Here is an 18,900-nt window from a genome sequence, read left to right on the forward strand (position 1 = left end):
GCCCTCTTGTCCTAGACTCCTCCACCATGGGAAACATCCTTTCCACATCTACTCTGTATAGGCCTTTCAACATTCAAAAGGTTTCTATGAGTACAGACTAAGAGCCATCAAATCCTCGTATGATAATCCCTTCATTCCTGGAATCATCCTTGTGAACCTCCTCTGAACCCTCTCCAATGTCAGCACATCTTTTCTGAGATGAGGGGCCCAAAACTGTTCACAATACTCAAGGTGAGGTCTCACCAGTGCCTTATAAAGCCTCAGCATCACACCCCTGCTCTTGTATTCTAGACCTCTTGAAATGAATGCTAACATTGCATTTGCCTTCCTCACCACTGACTCAACCTGCAAGTTAACTTTTGGGGTGTTCTGCACAAGGACTCCCAAGTCCCTTTGCATCTCAGGTTGTTGGATTTTCTCCCCATTTAGAAAATAGTCTGCATGTTTATTTCGATTACCAAAGTGCATGGCCATGAATTTTCTAACATTGTATTTCATTTGCCACTTTCTTGCCAATTCCCCTATTCTGTCTAAGTCCTTCTGCAGCCTTCCTGTTTCCTCAACACTACTGCCCCTCCATCAATTTTTGTACCATTTCCAAACTTTGCAACAAAGGCATTGATTCTATCATCTAAGTCATTCATACACAGCATAAAAAGAAGTGGTCCCAAAACTGACCCCTGCGGAACACCACTAGTCACCGGCAGCCAACCAGAAAAGGATCATTTTATTCCCACTCACTGTCTCCTACCAATCAGCCAATGCTCTAACAATACCAGTAACTTTCCTGTAATATCGTGGGCTCTTAACTTGGTAAGCAGCCACGTGTGGTACCTTGTAAAAGGCCTTCTGAAAATCCAAATATACAACATCCACTGCATCCCCTTTATCTATCCTACTTGTGGTTCCTAGGGTTGTCATAGCCGGGGGTGGTAGTGGGGATAAGCTCCCATTACCTATAAAGTGCTCCAAATGGTGTGTGTCTCTAACAGCCTCTGACAACAAGTCCATCTCTTGCCCTTCATATGTGGTTTAGCTACTAGGCCCGGTGGAACTGTTTCTATTGACAAGAGAAGGGGCAAAGGCGGACCACTGGTGCCTCAAAACCAGTTGCTTCGGGTGGGTGGGGCTCAGCAGCCTTGGATGGCAGCCCGCTTAGAAGGAAAATTTAAACCTCCGCTGCCTTGCAGCCATTCTCACTCACGCGAAAGGCTTTGGGAGTAAACTCCGAGGAAGAAATCCAGAGCTGAGATCCCTAAGGCAGTTTGATATTGTTTACAACTTCACTCCGGCAGCCTCTGTGATGACACTGGCGCCAAGCTGTATCGGTGCTTGCCCTTCCCTTGGACTACGTCAGTGACATGGAGAGGGGTGAAGCTGCTATATGGGAAACAGCTGGTTCTTCACATCTTCCTGCTCAGACTTGCGCCCTGGAGAGGACACAGTCCACCAGAGGAACAAACCCATGATCCCCTGGGATCGACGGCTGCCTACTACTATCCAAACTGTAATCTCCTCAAAGGATTCCAACAGGTTCGTCAGGCAAGATTTTCCCTTAAGGAAACCACACTGGCTTTGTCCTATCTTGTCCTGTGTCACCAAGTATTCCATTCTTTACCAGTAGTGCTACACCACCCCTTCTGCCTACCTTCCTATCCCTCTGATACAAAGTGTAACCTTAGACATTCAGCTCCCAACTACAACCATCCTTCAGCCACGATTCAGTGATGGTCACAACATCATACCTGACAATCTGTAATATTGCAACGAGATCATCCACCTTATTTCTTATACTCCTTGCATTGAGATAGAACACTTTGAGTACTGTATTTGCTACCCATTTTGATTCTGCATCCCCAATGCACTGCTACTCACCCTGCTGGCTGCAATGATGTCTTATTATCTGCCTGCCCTTCCCGACAGTCTGACTGAACACTATTCCCATCCCCATGCCAAATTAGTTTAAACCCTCCCCAATAGCTCTAACATACCTACATGTGAGAATATTGGTTTCCCTTCAGTTCATGTACAACCCGTCACTTTTGAACGGGTCATACCTTCCCAGAAGAGATCCCAATGATCCAAGAACCTGAAACTCTGCCCCCTGCACCAGCTTCTCATCCACACATTTATCTGCCAAATCATCCTGTTTCTACCCTCACTGTTGCATGGCACAGGTAACAAGCCAGAAATTACAACCCTGGAGGTCCTGCTTCTCAGCTTTCTACCTGGCTCTCTAAATTCTCTTTTCAGGACCTCTTTGCTTTTCCTTCCTTTGTCATTGATACCAATACATACCAAGACATCCGGCTGCTCTCCCTCCCCCTCCAAAATGCTGTGGACACGATCCAAGTCATCCCTGACCCTGGCACCAGGGAGGCAACATACCATTTGGGTGTCCCATTCACGTCCACAGAACCTCCTGTCTGTTCCCCTCACTATTGAGTCCCCTGTCATGACCGCTCCCCTCTTCTCCGTCTTTCCCTTCTGCACCACAGACCCACGCTCAGTGCCTGTAACCCGGTCTCTGTTGCATACCCCTGGGAGGTCATCCCCCACAACAGTATCCAAAACAGTGTACTTATTATTGAGGGGAATGTCTACAGGGTGCTCTGCATGAACTGCCTATTCACACTTCCATTTCTCTTGACAGTCACCCAGCTATTTACTTCCTGCTTCTTAGGGGTGACTACTCCCTTGTAACTCTGATCGATTATCTCTCCACTGTCCCGTACAAGCCGAAGGTCGTCCAGCTGCTGTCCAGATCCCCAATATGGTTTTCAAGGAGCTGCAGCCGGACGAACTTTGCTCTGAGTTTCCCAAGACTCCAACATCCGGCATGAAGAACACACAAGTTAATATACTCGAGGGTTCATTACAGGTGTTGCTCTTCAGAGTGAGGCGGGGATGGCAGCTGAAGTGGCAGTCGGGGAGACTTTAGCTCCAGTGTTCTATAATCCCATTAGATTTAAGATCATCATGGAAAAGATAGGACAGGTCCACAGGTTAGGGTCCCAAAGAGGACCAGAGCTGATTTGGGGGGAATTGGACAGGATCCAGCTGTGATTTATTGGGAGAACCTGTTTAAAGGGAAAGGAATGAATGGCGTGGGAGGCTTTCAAAGGTGTGATAGCACTCTTTGTGGCATCTCAGTTGCCTATGGTTAGTTTGACACTATCACAACTCTGTGTTGGAGTTCAGAATTCTATTCTGCTGCCATCCATAATCAAGTTTGTATGTTCCCTCCCACTTTCGTGTGGGTTTCCTCCCACAATCCAAAGATGTACTGGGTACTGGGTCGGTCATTGTAAATTGTCCTGCAATTAGGCTAGGGTTAAGTAGATGAGCTGCTGGGTGGTGCAGCTCATCAGACCAGAAGGGTGTGTTCAATGCTGTATCTCGAAATAAATAAGTAGCAGGTGTAGAGGAGCAGGGTAGCAGTGTGATCCTGTTAGGGTGAAGGGTGAACCTGGGAAGTTTAAGAACGCTGGCTGATGAAAGATATTGAGGCTGTAGTTAAGAAAAGAAAGGAGGAGGAGGAGTTTAGGAGATGGGGAATGAGTGAATCCATTGATGACTACAAAATTATTAACAATACTCTTAAGAGGGATATCAGGAGAACAAAGAGAGAGTATGAGATAGGTTAAGAAGTTCTATAACTATATAAAAAGAGTAGCTTGGGAGGCAGCATGCCCCCTTAGAGATCCGCAGGGTCACCTGCTTTGATAGTAAATTTACTTTGAGAATTTTGAACTTTAACAAATATTCTCAGTGTTCACTCTGGAGAAAATCATGATTACTCACCAGATAAAAGAAACAAGTATAGACGTTCTGGAGGACATTTATATTATGAGGGAGGAGGTATTTGCAATTTTACAGAAAACTGAGGAGGATAAATCTGCAGGGCCTCACTGCGTGCATCCTTGAACTTTGTGGGAGGCTAGAGAAGGGATTGTGGAGGATTTTCTGGAGATATTTGCTTCTTCATTAGCCATAGGTGAAGTTTCAAAGACTGGAAGGTGACTGATGTTGTTCGTTTGTTTAAGAAGGGTAGCAACGAAAAGCCTGTTTGGCATAGCCTGGCATCAGTAATAGGGATTACTAGAGGGAATACTGAGGGACAGGATCTACCGGCATTGGGAGAGACAGATTTTGATTAGCAGAAGACAGTATGGCTTTGTATGTGGGAGGTTGTAAGTTTTAAAGTTTTAGAGTTTTCTGAAGAGGTAACCAAAAGGTTAAATGAGGATAGGACAGCGGATGTCATCTACTTAGACATCAAAAAAGCTGTCAACAAGGTCACTCATGGTTCAAGGATGTTACCAGGATGAGAGGGCCTGATTCAGAGTGAGAGGTTGGCCGGCCTATATCTTTATTCTTGGGACATAGGAGAAATGAGCAGGGTGAGATGCCTGAATTACAATCACCCAGTGATAGTCCTCTGTGGACTATCTCCTGTGATGAAGTGTTCAGTCATGGTCAGAATCGTGGAAGTGGTTGGTCACGGCCAGAATCATGGAAGTGGTTGGTCACGGCCAGAATCATGGATGAGATTGGTCACGGCCAGAATCGTGGATGAGATTGGTCATGGCCAGAATCATGGAAGTGGTTGGTCACGGCCAGAATCGTGGATGAGATTGGTCATGGTCAGAATCGTGGAAGTGGTTGGTCATGGTCAGAATCGTGGAAGTGGTTGGTCATGGCCAGAATCGTGGAAGTGGTTGGTCATGGCCAAAATCGTGGAAGAAATTGGTCATGGCCAAAATCGTGGAAGAGATTGGTTATGGCCAGAACCATGGAAGTGGTTGTCATGGTCAGAATCATGGATGAGATTGGTCACGGCCAGAATCGTGGAAGAGGCCGGTCACGGCCAGAATCGTGGAAGGTGGTCATGGTCAGAATCATAGAAACGTAGAAAACCTACAGCCCAATACAGGCCCTTCAGCCCACAATACTGTGCTGAACATGTACTTATTTTAGAAATTACCTAGGGTGACCCATAGCCTTCTATTTTTCTAAGGCCATGTACCTATCCAGGAGTCTCTTAAAAGACCCTATCGTATCTGCTTCCACCACCATCACCGGCAGCCTATTCCACGCACTCACCACTCTCTGCGTTAAAAACTTACCCGACATCTCCTCTGTACCTACTTCCAAGCACCTTAAAACTGTGCGTTCTTGTGTTAGCCATTTCAGCCCTGGGGAAAAGCCTCCGATTATCCACACAATCAATGCCTCTCATCATCTTATACACCTCTATCAGGTCACTTCTCATCCTCTGTTGCTCTAAGGAGAAAAGGCCAAGCTCACTCAACCTGTTCTCATAAGGCATGCTCCCCAATCCAGCTAACATCACTGTAAATCTGCTCTGCACCCTTTCAATAGTTTCCACTGTAATCTCTGACAGCCCTCCACACTATCCACAGCACCCCTAGCCTTTGTGCATTCAGCAAATTTACTAACCCATCCTCCACTTCCTCATCCAGGTCATTTATAAAAATTACGAAGAGAAGAGGTCCGAGAACAGATCCCTGAGGCACACCACTGGTCACCGACCTCCATGCAGAATATGACCCGTCTACAACCACTCTTTGCCTTCTGCGGGCAAGCCAATTCTGGTTCCACAAATCTAGGTCCCCTTGGATTGCATGCTTCCTTACTTTCTCAAGCCTCACGTAAGGTACCTTATCAAAAGCCTTGCTGAAATCCATATACACCACATCTACTGCTCTACCTTCATCAACATGTAAAGTCACATCCTCCAAAAATTCAATCAGGCTTGTAAGGCATGTCCTGCCTTTGACAAAGCCATGCTGACTATTCCTAATCATATTATGCCTTTCCAAATGTTCGTAAATCCTGCCTCTCAGGATCTTTTCCATCAACTTACCAACCACTGAAGTAAGACTCACTGGTTGATAATTTCCTGGGCTAGCTCTACTCCCTTTCTTGAATAAAGGAACAACATCTGCAACCCTCCATTCCTCTGAAACCTCTCCTGTCCCCATTGATGATACAAAGATCATTACCAGAGGCTCAGCAATCTCCTCCCTCGCCTCCTACAGTAGCCTGGGATATATCTCGTCTGGTTCCAGAGACTTATCCAACTTGATGCTTTCCAAAAGCTCCAGCACATCTTCTTTGTAAATGTCTATATGCTCAAGCTTTTCAATCCACTGTAAGTCATCCCTACAATCACCAAATCCTTTTCCGTAGTGAATACTGAAGCAAAGTATTCATGAAGTACCTCTGCTATCTCCTCCGGTTATATACACACTTTTCCACTGTCACACTTGGTTGGTCCTATTCTCTCATGTTTTATCCTCTTTCTCTTCACATACTTGTAGAATGCCTTGGGGTTTTCTATAATCCTGCTCACCAAGGCCTTCTCATGGCCCCTTATTGCTCTCCTAATTTCATTCTTAAGCTCCTTCCTGCTGGCCTTATAATTTTCTAGATCTCTATCAGTACCTAGTTTTTTGAACTTTTTGTAAGCTTTTCTTAATGAGAGGCATTGATTGTGTGGATAGTCAGAGGCTTTTTCCCAGGGCTGAAATGGCTACCACAAGAGGGCGCAGGTTTAAGGTGCTGGGGAGCAGGTACAGAGGAGATGTCAGGGGTAAGTTTTTTTATGCAGAGAGTGGTGAATGCATGGAATGGGCTGCCAGCAACAGTGGTGGAGGTGGGTATGATAGGGTCTTTTAAGAGACTTTTGGATAGGTACGTGGAGCTTAGAAAAATAGAGGACTATGGGTAAGCCTAGTAATTTCTAAGGTAGGGAAATGTTCGGCACAACTTTGTGGGCCGAAGGGCCTGTATTGTGCTGCAGGTTTTCTATGTTTCAATGTTTCTATGTTAACTTCTTGATAGACTTTCAACAGCCTTTGTACACCACGGTTCCTGTACCCTACCATCGTTTCCCTGTCTCATTGGAACGTACCTATGCAGAATACCACACAAATATCCCCTGAGTATTTGCCTGATTTCTGCAGTACATTTCCCTGAGGACATCTGTTCCCAATTCATGCTTCCAAGTTCCTGCCTGATAGCTTCATATTTCCCCTCACTCCAATTAAATGCTTTCCTAACAATGATGGCAGAATATAGCATTAATGGCAAGACTCTTGGCAGAGTGGAGGATCAGAGGGATTTTGGGGTCTGAGTCCATAGGACACTCAAAGCTGCTACGCAGGTTGACTCTGTGGTTAAGAAGGTATACAGTGCATTGACCTTCATCAACTGTGGGGTTGAGTTTAAGAGCTGAGAGGTAATGTTGCAGCTATATAGGACCCTGGTCAGACCCCACTTGGAGTACTGTGCTCAGTTCTGGTCGCCTCACTACAGGAAGGACGAGGAAACCACAGAAAGGGTGCAGAGGAGATCTACAAGGATGTTGCCTGGATTGGGGAGCATGCCTTATGAGAATAGGTTGAGTGAACTCGGCCTTTTCTCCTTGGAGCGACGGAGGATGAGAGGTGACCTGATAGAGGTGTACAAGATAATGAGAGGTATTTATCGTGTGGATAGTCAGAGGTTTTTCCCAGGGCCAAAATGGCTAGCACGAGAGGGCCTCGTTTTAAGGTGCTTGGAAGTAGATACAGAGGAGATGTCAGGGGCAAGTTTTTTTACGCAGAGAGTGGTGAGTGCGTGGAATGGGCTGCCGGCAGCGGTGGTGGAGGCGGAAACGATAGGGTCTTTTAAGAGACTCCTGGATGGATACATGGAGCTTTGGAAAACAGACAGTTATGGGTAAGCCTAGGTAGTTCTAAAGTAAGGATATGTCCGGCACAGCTTTGTGGGCCGAAGGGCCTGTATTGTGCTATTGGTTTTCTATGTTTCTATGTTTGTCTGTTCCTATTCCTCTCCAATGCTATGGTAAATGAGATAGAATTGTGATCACTATCTCCATGATCACTATCATGGAAGAGGTTGGTTATGGCCAGAATCGTGGAAATGGTTTGTCATGGCCAGAATCGTGGAAGGGTTTGGTCATGGCCAGAATCGTGGATGAGGTTAGTCATGGCCAGAATCGTGGATGGGTTGGTCATGGCCAGAATCGTGGATGAGGTTGGTCATGGTCAGAATCGTGGATGGGTTGGTCATGGCCAGAATCGTGGAAGGGTTTGGTCATGGCCAGAATCGTGGATGGGTTGGTCATGGCCAGAATCGTGGAAGGGTTTGGTCATGGTCAGAATCGTGGAAGGGTTTGGTCATGGTTAGAATCGTGGATGAGGTTGGTCATGGCCAGAATCGTGGATGAGGTTGGTCATGGCTAGAATCTACTCTCACAAGGGCCTGAACCTGTTGTAATTTGCCTGTCACCGCGATCGGTCTACAGCAGATGTAATCTCACTGGCTCTGTACTTGCCCTTGGATCATCTGGACAATAGTAGTACCTATGTCAGTCTGCTGTTCATTGATTACAGCTCAGCATGAATACAATCATATCCTCAGTTCTAATCAACAAGCTCCAAAATCTGGGCCTCTGTACCTCCATCTGCAACTGGATCCTTAACTTCTTTACCAGGAGGCCACAGTTTGAGCGGATCAGAAATAACGTCTCCCTTTTACTGACAAACATAACTTGCGCACCTCAGGGATGTATTCTTAGCCCACTGCTCTACTCTCCCTACACCCATGATGGTGTGGCTAGGTACAGTTCAAATACCTTCTATAAATTTGCTGATGACACCACTGTTTTTGGCAGAATCTAAGACGGTGGTGAGGAGGCATACAGGAGTGAGATAGATCAGCTGGTTGAGTGACGTTGCAACAGCAACTGTGTACTCGTTGTCTGCTCCCCTCGATCCCTCCCTGCGTGAACAAGCTCCCTGCTCTGGTTGGGGTGCATTCTCCTGAAAGATGCAATGTCCGCTTTCCCCCTGCTGTTCCTTGGTACAACGTCCACAACTTGGTCTGGGCATCTCCAGCTCCCCATCCCAGCCCCGCTCTGCCTTACCTGTCCGTCCGGCTGGCAAAGGGTGGTGGTACAGTCCCCCTTACTTCGGAACCTGTGCAGTCCACCCCACACAACATCTGTCTGGCGCTTGGTGCTGTGGTCAGGAACAGCTGCCCACACCTGGACATGGACAATCAGAGGTGCGGAACTTGAATTATTGTTCCACGTACGGAGATACAGTGAAAAGCTGTCTTGCATACTGTTCATACAGATCAGATCATTACACAGTGCATTGAGGTAGAACAAGGGAAAACAATAACAGAATGCAGAATGAAGTGTAACAAAGAAAATGCAGAACAAGCAAACAATAAGGTGTAAGATCACACTGAGGTAAACTGAGATCAAAAGTCCGTCTGATCGTACAAGAGGTCCATTCAAGGGTCTGATAACAGTGGGATAGGCTGTTCTTGGCCTAGTGGGACGTGCTTTCAGACTTTTGTATCTTCTGCCCAGTGGGAGAGGGGAGAAGAAAGAATATCTTGGTGGTGGTGGGGGTCTTTGATTACGCCGGCTGCTTTACTGAGACAGTGAGAAGTGTAGACAGAGTCTATGGAGGGGAGGCTGGTTTCTGTGATGTGCTGAGCTGTGTCCACATCTCTCTGTGGTTTCTTGCAGTCACAAGCAGAGCTGTTGCCGTACCTAGCCATGATGCATCCCAAAAAGATGCTTTTTCTGAAGAGAGGGTGTCGGAACAGAGGGGAGAGTTGGGGATTCTCTTGGGGCGCTAGATGGAGTAGGTCACATTTTGGCTTCACTCCGTTCATTTTTCAATCTTTTTACCACCTTTTTACTATCTATATCGAAGTGTTTATAACACTTTTATATGTTTGAATTTTGATTTTTAATCGATGGAAATGATTACCAGAGGAAAAAAGGCATTAGCTGAAGGCAAGGAAGCCGGTAATGGAAATGGAAAGAAAGAAGGTGTTTTTGAACAGCCTAAACAGTCTCAACTTACTTTGGAGCCTATCTCAAAGCTCCTGGATGATAAACTCAATAAAAGATTTGCTACTTTGGAAGTATTGTTAAAGGAGATCGAAGGTAAATTGGCAGTACGTAAGCGGGAGAGCAAAAAACAACAACAAACTTCTGAACTCGTTGAAGCTGGGAGACAGAGAGTTTGCAGACTGGATTTATTGGAAAAGAAATTAAATTCAACCACTCAAACACTGGAACAGTATAAAGTCAAGACTATTGACTTGGAGAGTCGTATTTGGAGACAGAATTTGTGAATAATAGGACTCAGTGAAGACGTTGAGAGCTGTGACCTTATTAAATTTTTTCTCAATTTTTAATGGAGGTGTTCGGCTCTGATGTTTTTTTCTTCTCCCCCTATACTCGATGGCACCCACCAGTCTTTAAGAGTTAAACCCCCTAAGGAGTTGAAACCCCAACCTGTGATACTCTGATTTCATTATGTGCATACTAAGGAGCATTTGATTCGAATTGCTCATCGGAAAGGGGTAATATGTATGGAGATCTCAAGTTTCCCCTGGTTAAAGACTACAGTCCTGAGGTAATGCAAGAAAGATCGCTTTTTAAACCAGTGATGTCCGAGTTATATCAAAGAAATTTCCAACCAGCTCTGCTATTTCCAGCTCGCCTAAGGGTTGTTTTGCCTGATAAATCACGTAAATGGTTTAAATCTGTGGACGAAGCATATCAATTTCTTGAGGATCAACGTCCGATCTCAGCCGTCTAATAAATTTACTGTTTTTTCATGTCTGTGTTCATTTGTTTATAAGTTAATAACCAGTAAATAGATTTAGACTTTTAAAGTTTGAAGAATTTTGCCCTTGGTTTGATAATGCTTGTACTTTGTTTTGGAGTATGGGTATTTATCATGCTTTTATGTCACAGTTTGAAGATAAGGGGGAAAGAGGGGTCACAGTTTGAGGATAAGGGGAAGAGGGGTCACAGTTTGAGGATAAGGGGGAAGAGGGGTCACAGTTTGAGGATAAGGGGGAAGAGGGGTCACAGTTTGAGGATAAGGGGAAGAGGGGTCACAGTTTGAGGATTGAGGGGTCACAGTTTGAGGATAAGGGGGAAGAGGGGTCACAGTTTGAGGATAAGGGGAAGAGGGGTCACAGTTTGAGGATAAGGGGGAACGAGGGGTCACAGTTTGAGGATTGAGGGGTCACAGTTTGAGGATAAGGGGGAACGAGGGGTCACAGTTTGAGGATAAAGGGAAGCCTTTTAGGACTGAGATTAGGAAAAACTTCTTCACACAGAGAGTGGTGAATCTGAGGAATTCTCTGCCACAGGAAACAGTTGAGGCCAGTTCATTGGCTATATTTAAGAGGGAGTTAGATATGGCCCTTGTGGCTACGGGGGTCAGGGGGTATGGAGGGAAGGCTGGTGCAGGGTTCTGAGTTGGATGATCAGCCATGATCATAATAAATGGCGGTGCAGGCTCGAAGGGCCGAATGGCCTACTCCTGCACCTACTTTCTATGTTTCTATGTTTTCTTTCTCTCCCTTTATTATTTTATTCTATTATTTTCAATTGTTTGTTTTTGAAAATAATTAAGAATCTGATTTGGTGATTGATTTTGCTCTTGAAATATTAATAAGATTGTATTCTGTTTCACTTTCCAAGATCTTGCCTTTCAAAATGTTTTGCTAATGGCTGATTTTTTAAACATTTGTTTGGTGTTTTTATGGCATTCTCTTCTCAATATTTTGACTGCGGTTGGTGTTTTGCATTCCTCTTTCATTGGAGACTTGCCTTCAAGAGAGATGGGGGTAGGGAAGTGTCTAGATATTTTTCTGGCTGTCTATTGGCCAGTTTTGGGGCTTTTGTGGGTGGGAAGTGGGGCTATTTTTAGTTTAGTTTTTTCCATCTGGGCTGATCGGAACAACAAATATGTCTGAATTGTCATAACTTCCGGTTCCTCTTTAAACCTTTTTTCCTCTTCCTAATTCATGAGTTTCCTATGCAGTAAGGTTGACCCTTTACACACCATATGGTTTATTCAAGTACAATGCATAATATTATTAACTCTGTTTCATGGAATACGAAAGGTTTGAATCATCTGATTAAATGGAAGAAGAGTTTTAAAGTTTTTCACAGATTGAATGCTCAGATTATCTTTGCCCAGGAGACTCATGTAAGGAAGGAGGATAATCAGCATTTTTTTAGGTTTTGGAAAAACCCGCAATTTCACTCTAATTCACAGGATAAGGTGAAAGTAGTCTCTATTTTTATAGATTCCTCTATTTCATTTGTTCACTTTGAAACAACTTCAGACCTGAATGGTAGATTTCTGTTCATCACTGGTTTACTTTATAATCAAAAAGTTGTTATAGTTAATATCTATGCACCAAATACCGATGATCCTGAATTCTTTAAGTATTTATTTGTATCTCTTCCTAATTTAAATGAATATACGTTGATAATGGGCAGAGATTTTAACTGTTGCCTGAATCCCTCGATGGACAGGTCTGCGCCCAGTCAGGTACTTGCAAACAAATCCGCTATTTTTATCAGTTCCTTTTTAGTTGTCTCCGGAATTTTAGAAGTTTGGAGGTTTTTACATCCTAACAATAAAGAGTTCTCATTCTTTTCTCATGTATATCATAATTACTCCAGAATTGATTACTTTTTCATTGACTCTCGATTAGTTTCATCTGTTACTGCCTGTAAGTACGATGCAATTGCCGTCTCTGATCATGCGCCCCTGAAATTATCAGTCAAATTAACTGATGTAACTCTTCAGTGCTAGACAATGGCGGTTCAATTCTACTCTGCTTCAGGACTTAAATTTTGTTAATTTTATTAAAGAACAGATTGCCTTTTTCTTCTCAACTAATTTTATGAAAGAAATTTCTAGTGGGATATTATGGGACACTTTTAAAGTATATATCTGTGGGTAAATTATTTCACATTCTGCTGGATTGAAAAATTGAATTAATAATGAAATATGTACATTGGTTGATAAGATTAAAGAAATTGATAAAAAAATATTCTGTTGCTCCTAATTTGGTGCTTTATAAAAAAAGAGCTGAACTTCAGATGCAACACAGTTTATCATTAACAGCCCCAATTGAAAATCAATTACTTAAATCTAAGAGTCAATTTTGATGATAAATTGGGTAAATTACTGGCCAACCAATTGAAAGCTGCTTCAGCTAAACACCAGATTATTAAAGTTCAGAAACGGGATGGTACTTTGACGGTTGATCACGATGAAATTAATAAATCTTTTCAAGAATTCTATACTTCTTTATACCAATCAGAATTTCATGACAATTCTACCATAATGCATGAATTTTTAAGAAAATTAAATATTCTGAAATTACCACTTAATGAATGTTTAACATTAGATGCACCCATTATGGAAGAAGAAATAAAGAAAGCAATTTCTTTGATGAATTCTGGTAAAGCACCTAGCCTGGATGGGTATACAGTAGAATTTTTAAAATCTTTTTCAAGTCTACTTTCTCCTTGGTTATGTAGAATTTTTAAAGATGCCTTATTTGTAGGTAAATTACCACAATCTTTTTATGAAGGATCTATTTCTTTAATTCCTAAAAAAGATAAAGACCCCAATGAACGTGCATCATATAGACCTATATCCTTGTTAAATGTGGACTCCAAATTTTTTTCCAAAATATTAGCAATTAGATTGGAAAATGTATTGCCACAAGTTGTTTCTGACGTCCAGACAGGATTTATTAAAAATCATTACAGTATTTGTATTTTAATGGAAGGAGGTTGATGAACATTGAATATACTTCTTCATCTAAAACTCCAGAATGTGTTACTTCACTTGATGCTGAGAAGGCATTTGATAAAGTTGAATGGAAATATTTATTTAACATCCTTGAGAAATTTAATTTTAGCCCAAAATTTGTATCTTGGATTAAATTGATCATATACCTTTGACTTCTGTACTTACTAATACTCAGAGATCCCCCCTTTTTAGGCTTTTTGGAGGTACTAGACGGGGCTGTCCTTTCAGCCCTTTACTATTGGATATTGCCTTGGAGCCCTTGGCAATCGCTCTTCGTGATTCACCCAATATACTTGGCATTATTCGTGGGAATGGGATGCATAAGGTATCATTATATGCAGATGACCTGTTACTATTTATCCCTAATCCAGAGAAATTCATCCCTGCAGTAATATTATTACTTGCTCAGTTTAGTAGTTTTCTGGTTATACATTGAATCTTAATAAGAGTGAGCTTTTTTACATTAAATATGCAAGTTCCAATCTATAGACAATCATCATTTAGACTGGTTACTGATTATTTTACTTATTTGGGTGTTAAAATTACTAAGAAGCATAAGGATCTATTTAAAGTTAACTTTTTATCCTTAATTGATCATGTTAAACAACTGCTTACTAAATGGTCCCCATTGTCCCTATAATTGATTGGTCGAATCAATGCTATTAAGATGATTATTTTACCCAACTTTCTGTATCTATTTCAGGTGGTACAAATCTTCATCTCTAAGTCCTTTCTTGATATTATTGATTCTAAAATTTCTTCATATATATGGAAGAATAAAAATCCTAGATTAAGTAAGAAATATTTACAGAAATCAAAAAAAGATGGCAGTTTGGCATTGCCAAACTTTAGATTCTATTATTGGGCAATTAATATTCGATACCTCACGTTCTGGACACAAGATTTGGATGAAATTCAATGTCCACGATGGGTGAACCTCGAGTGTGAGTCAGTACAGGAGTTCTCATTGGCTTCTATTTTAGGGGCTTCGCTTCCCTTTGCACTTACTAAACTGAATAAACAAACAATTAATCCAATAATTAAACATACAATACAAATATTGTTTCAATTTCCTAAAGTTTTTGGATTGAATAAATTTATCCTATCAAGTCCTATTATATCCAATTTTTAATTCCAACCATCCAGAACTGATCAAGCTTTTCTTTTATGAAAAACAAAGGGAATAATATGTTTTTGTGATTTATTCATGGATAATTGTCTCATGTCCTTTGAACAGTTGTCTAATAAATATAATTTGCCTAGATCACATTTTTTCAGATATTTACAGATTAGAAACATTTTGAAGGTTATTTTACCTACTTTTCCGATATCACATCAAACTGAAATTACAGAAAATATTTTTTGTAAATATTGGAAAGATATTTTTGATATTATTTCAGTAGTTTTATGTATTGATTTACAACCTTATCCTATTACTGCAATTTTTGGATTACCAATGATAGGCTTTAGTCATTTATCCCCTTCAGCTTGTCGTTTGATTGCATTTGTTACATTAATAGCCAGAAGATCCATTTTATTTAAATGAAAAGACTCTAATCCCCCCACTACATTTCAATGGTTTTCCCAAACTATAACATGTTTAAATTTGGAAAAGATTAGGAGTGGTACCACTGATCCTTCGGTTAAATTTGAAGAAACTTGGAGGCTATTTATTCAACATTTTCATATGATGTAAGTTGACCTTTCCGAATCCTTTTTAATAACTTTTTGTTTGTGTATGGAGGAGCGGAGTTAATGACAAATAATGATCTTAACCGATGAAATATGACAACCCAGTTTTTGTTTTGTTTTGTTTTGTTTTAGTGTAGGGCTAAAAACTTTTTAAAAATCTTTTTCATGTTCAGTTATTAAGAGATTGGAAGGTTTAAATTAAATATGTTACTCGAGTCTGTGTCTGTATACGTTAACTGTTATTAATGTAATCCCGATCTCTTTGTATCATTATCATTGTTATGTTTATCAATTTGAAACTCAATAAAAAAGATTGAAAAAGAAAGAAAGAAAGGAGTAGCTGGAGAGGACAGGTGTGCCAGCAGGGAGAAGGGGGGAGTCAGAGAAACTGGCCAATTACCGCCAGACACACAAGCCTACAACAGACGGTGGTGATTGTACACAGACATCAGATACCCAGGCAGATACAAACAGGAGACAGGCAGAGAGCGGCATTAGACTATTATCAAGATAACCGTCAGTCAGCAGACTGTACTGACAGGCATACACTGACATTGACAGATAGGCTGTACCAACAGGCATACACAGACATTGATAGACACGCAGACTGAACTGATAGGCACACTGACATTGACAGACAAGCAGTTTGTACTGACAGGCACACACCGACAGTAACAGACAGGCTCTACTGACAGGCATACTGACATTGACAGGCAGGCAGGCTGTACTGACAGACACACTGATAATGACAGACAGGCAGGCTGTACTGACAGGCACACACAGACAGTCCCACAGAAAGTGACAGACAGGAGAGATTGATGCATGGAGTGGTGACAGACATAGTGTGAATCTGCCTCTTACCCTGAGGTGGTCCTGCACTGGGATGCTGGTGTCCCGGGGGAAACGATACAGGGAGACAAGATGTCCAGCCACACTCTGCTGAAGGAGGCACCCCCCCAGATCCACATCCTCCAGGTGGGAGGGGTTGTAGAGTTGTACGAAGCGCCCCCTGCGATCCACCTGTTTTAGCCTCACACCGAGACCCTTCCTGAGGGTGAGATGGGGGAGAACACGGCTTAGTGATCATGGTGTGAGGGCCTTGGCTCCTGATAGATGGCAGGGATACCCTGAGTCTCCGTCACAGGGCAGGCAAGGCCATTCAGCCCATATCCTTACCCTTTGCCCACCCAGGGATGCAGGTGGAGTGAAAGGTGAGCTACATCTGGGGACAACGAGAAAGACGGAAAGACTGGCCCAGGACGGACAACGCTGCTGAGCTGCTGTCAGCGGCCTGAATGCGGGGACAAAGCTGGGACAGAGACCAGTTGTGTTCATACTCGATGGGAGAGAGCAGGTTTGGGGAGTTGTCTACATGCTCCTCTTGTTTTCTGTATTTCTCTTGTTGAATGTTCTTTACGAAAGGCCATGGACCTCGAACATCAACACAATCCTCCCTCCCTAGATGCTGCCCGACCCTCACACTCAGGGGAGACATCCCCACCAGCCTCCAGTTTGAACAGGGATTGCCATGACCCTAGCTTAAGGTTTGACCCCAATATTCACAGAGCCAGGCCATTTGACCCACCATGTCTGTGCTGGCCTTCAGATGCCCTTCCTTGCAACCTTATGTTCCCATATTCCTATCAACCCTCCCCTCCCCCCCCCAAGATTCTAACTCCTCACCTACACACATTTACCAATCAGAGAAGAGATCCGACAGGTGCACCAATCACAGAAGAGAGATCCAACTGACTGATCAATTGGTACATCTGTCGGATCTCTCCTCTGATCACAGAGGGGAAATCCAACAGACACACCAATCAGAGGAAAGGTCTGACAGGTGTACCAATCACAGAGGGGAGATCTGACAGATGCACCAAAGAAGAGATCCAACAGGTACTCCAATCACAGAAGAGAAATCCAATAGACATGCCAATCAGAAGAAAGATCCAACAACTGCACCAATCACATAGATGAGATCTAACAAATGCACCAATGAACCAGGGGAAGGAAGAGAGAGAGAAAGAGAAAGAAATAGTCTAACAGATCACCGGTCCCAAAGAAGTGAAACCCAGCCCACCACCAGCAGAGCAGAGAGACCCCAAGCCTGTCCCAGTCTGGTATCAGGGTGCTACCTGGACAGGGGTTGTTGTTCAGCCATCAGACGTGAAGGACTTTGTTTCTCCTCTGCTGCCAGATCGCGAGGGATTAGGGAGTCTGATAAAACAGGCGGGTGTGACAGAAATCACCATACAGGGAAATGTTATATGTGTAAGCTTTGAGAATCACACCACGCTGGGGGCTCTCTATACTCCTGCAATGTGAGTGCTGAACGGGTGTGAACTGGATGTGTGTCTGGTGCACACACACACTGAGCAACCAGTGGTGTAGAACTGAAAATAATGTCCAATGTACAGTGAAAAGCTAAATCTTGCATGCTGCTTATACAGATCAAATCAGTGCACAGTGCACTGAGCTGGAACAGGTTAAAACAATAACAATGCAGAATAAAGTGTAAAAGTACAGATAAAATGCAGTGTAGGATAACAATAAAGCACAAGATTGTGAAGCCAAGTGTCTATCTCATTGTACACGAAATCTGTTTGGGAATCTGATAGGGATCCTTCAATAGTTTGATAATAGTTGGTTAGAAGCTGTCCTTGAGCTTGGAGGGATGTGCTTTCAGGCTTTTGTATCTTGTGCCTGATGGGAGAGCAGAGAAGAGAGTGTTTGGGGTGGTGGGGTCTTTGATTACGATGGCTGCTTTACTGAGGCAGCGAGAAGTGTAGACAGAGTCCGTGGAGGGGAAGCTGATTTCTATAATGTGCTGAGTTATGTCTGCAGCTTCTTACAGTCACATGCAGAGCAGCTGCTGTATCCGAGTATGATGCTTTCTATGATGTATTGATAAAGTTGGTGATCATAGGAGCACCATCAGCACTTTGATCACTTGGTACTAAAATGGACTTACGATTTCTTTAAAATTTTGTTCTTAATGTAAAAATGGTACACAATTGACATTTTTCTTGTGAATGCTGTTTATCTGATGCTCTGTTGCTGTTTTTCATTGTGTCTTTGCAGACATTTACACATGTATGTGACAATAACGTCGACTTGCACTTTGGCTCGGGGCTATCACGACACAATAGTCACAGCCTAGGCTTCCCAACCTGGGGCCCATGGACCCCTCTGATAACGGCAAGTGTCCATGGCATATCCCCAGCGGAAGCCAGCAAGAAATTCCCCAGAGAGCGGGGAGATTGTGGGGCTTGCTCCCACAGGAGGGGTCCAAGGAACAGCACGGATTTGAAGCACAGGGGAGAGGGACAGAAGGACATGGAGAGGGTTTGTAACAGGAACTGAGGGGCTGAATGGCCTGTTTATTAGTGTGTTCGTTTTCCAGGATGGGGTCCTCAGCAACCAGACCACTATTTATTGCATATCCCCAACTGCTCCTTGAGAATGTGGGGTTGGGCCACCCCCCAGAGCCACTGCATCCATGTGGGGGAGGTAC

General features: G+C 43.1%; 1 protein-coding gene across 2 annotated transcripts in view; it reads right to left on the reverse strand.

Annotated features, from left to right (window-relative positions):
* LOC140205582 (uncharacterized) overlaps positions 1-18,900 on the reverse strand; it is a 72,010-nt gene that overhangs the window by 12,977 nt on the left and 40,133 nt on the right. For both annotated transcript variants that reach the window (XM_072273222.1, XM_072273223.1), the window contains exons 11-13: positions 17,522-17,603; positions 16,248-16,434; positions 8,960-9,079 (exon numbers count right to left, since the gene is read on the reverse strand). In XM_072273222.1, coding sequence (XP_072129323.1) covers positions 8,960-9,079; positions 16,248-16,434; positions 17,522-17,603 — 389 coding nt within the window. The remainder of the gene's footprint in view (positions 1-8,959; positions 9,080-16,247; positions 16,435-17,521; positions 17,604-18,900) is intronic.

This window comes from Mobula birostris, chromosome 11, assembly GCF_030028105.1.
Source record: "Mobula birostris isolate sMobBir1 chromosome 11, sMobBir1.hap1, whole genome shotgun sequence".
Taxonomy (NCBI): domain Eukaryota; kingdom Metazoa; phylum Chordata; class Chondrichthyes; order Myliobatiformes; family Myliobatidae; genus Mobula; species Mobula birostris.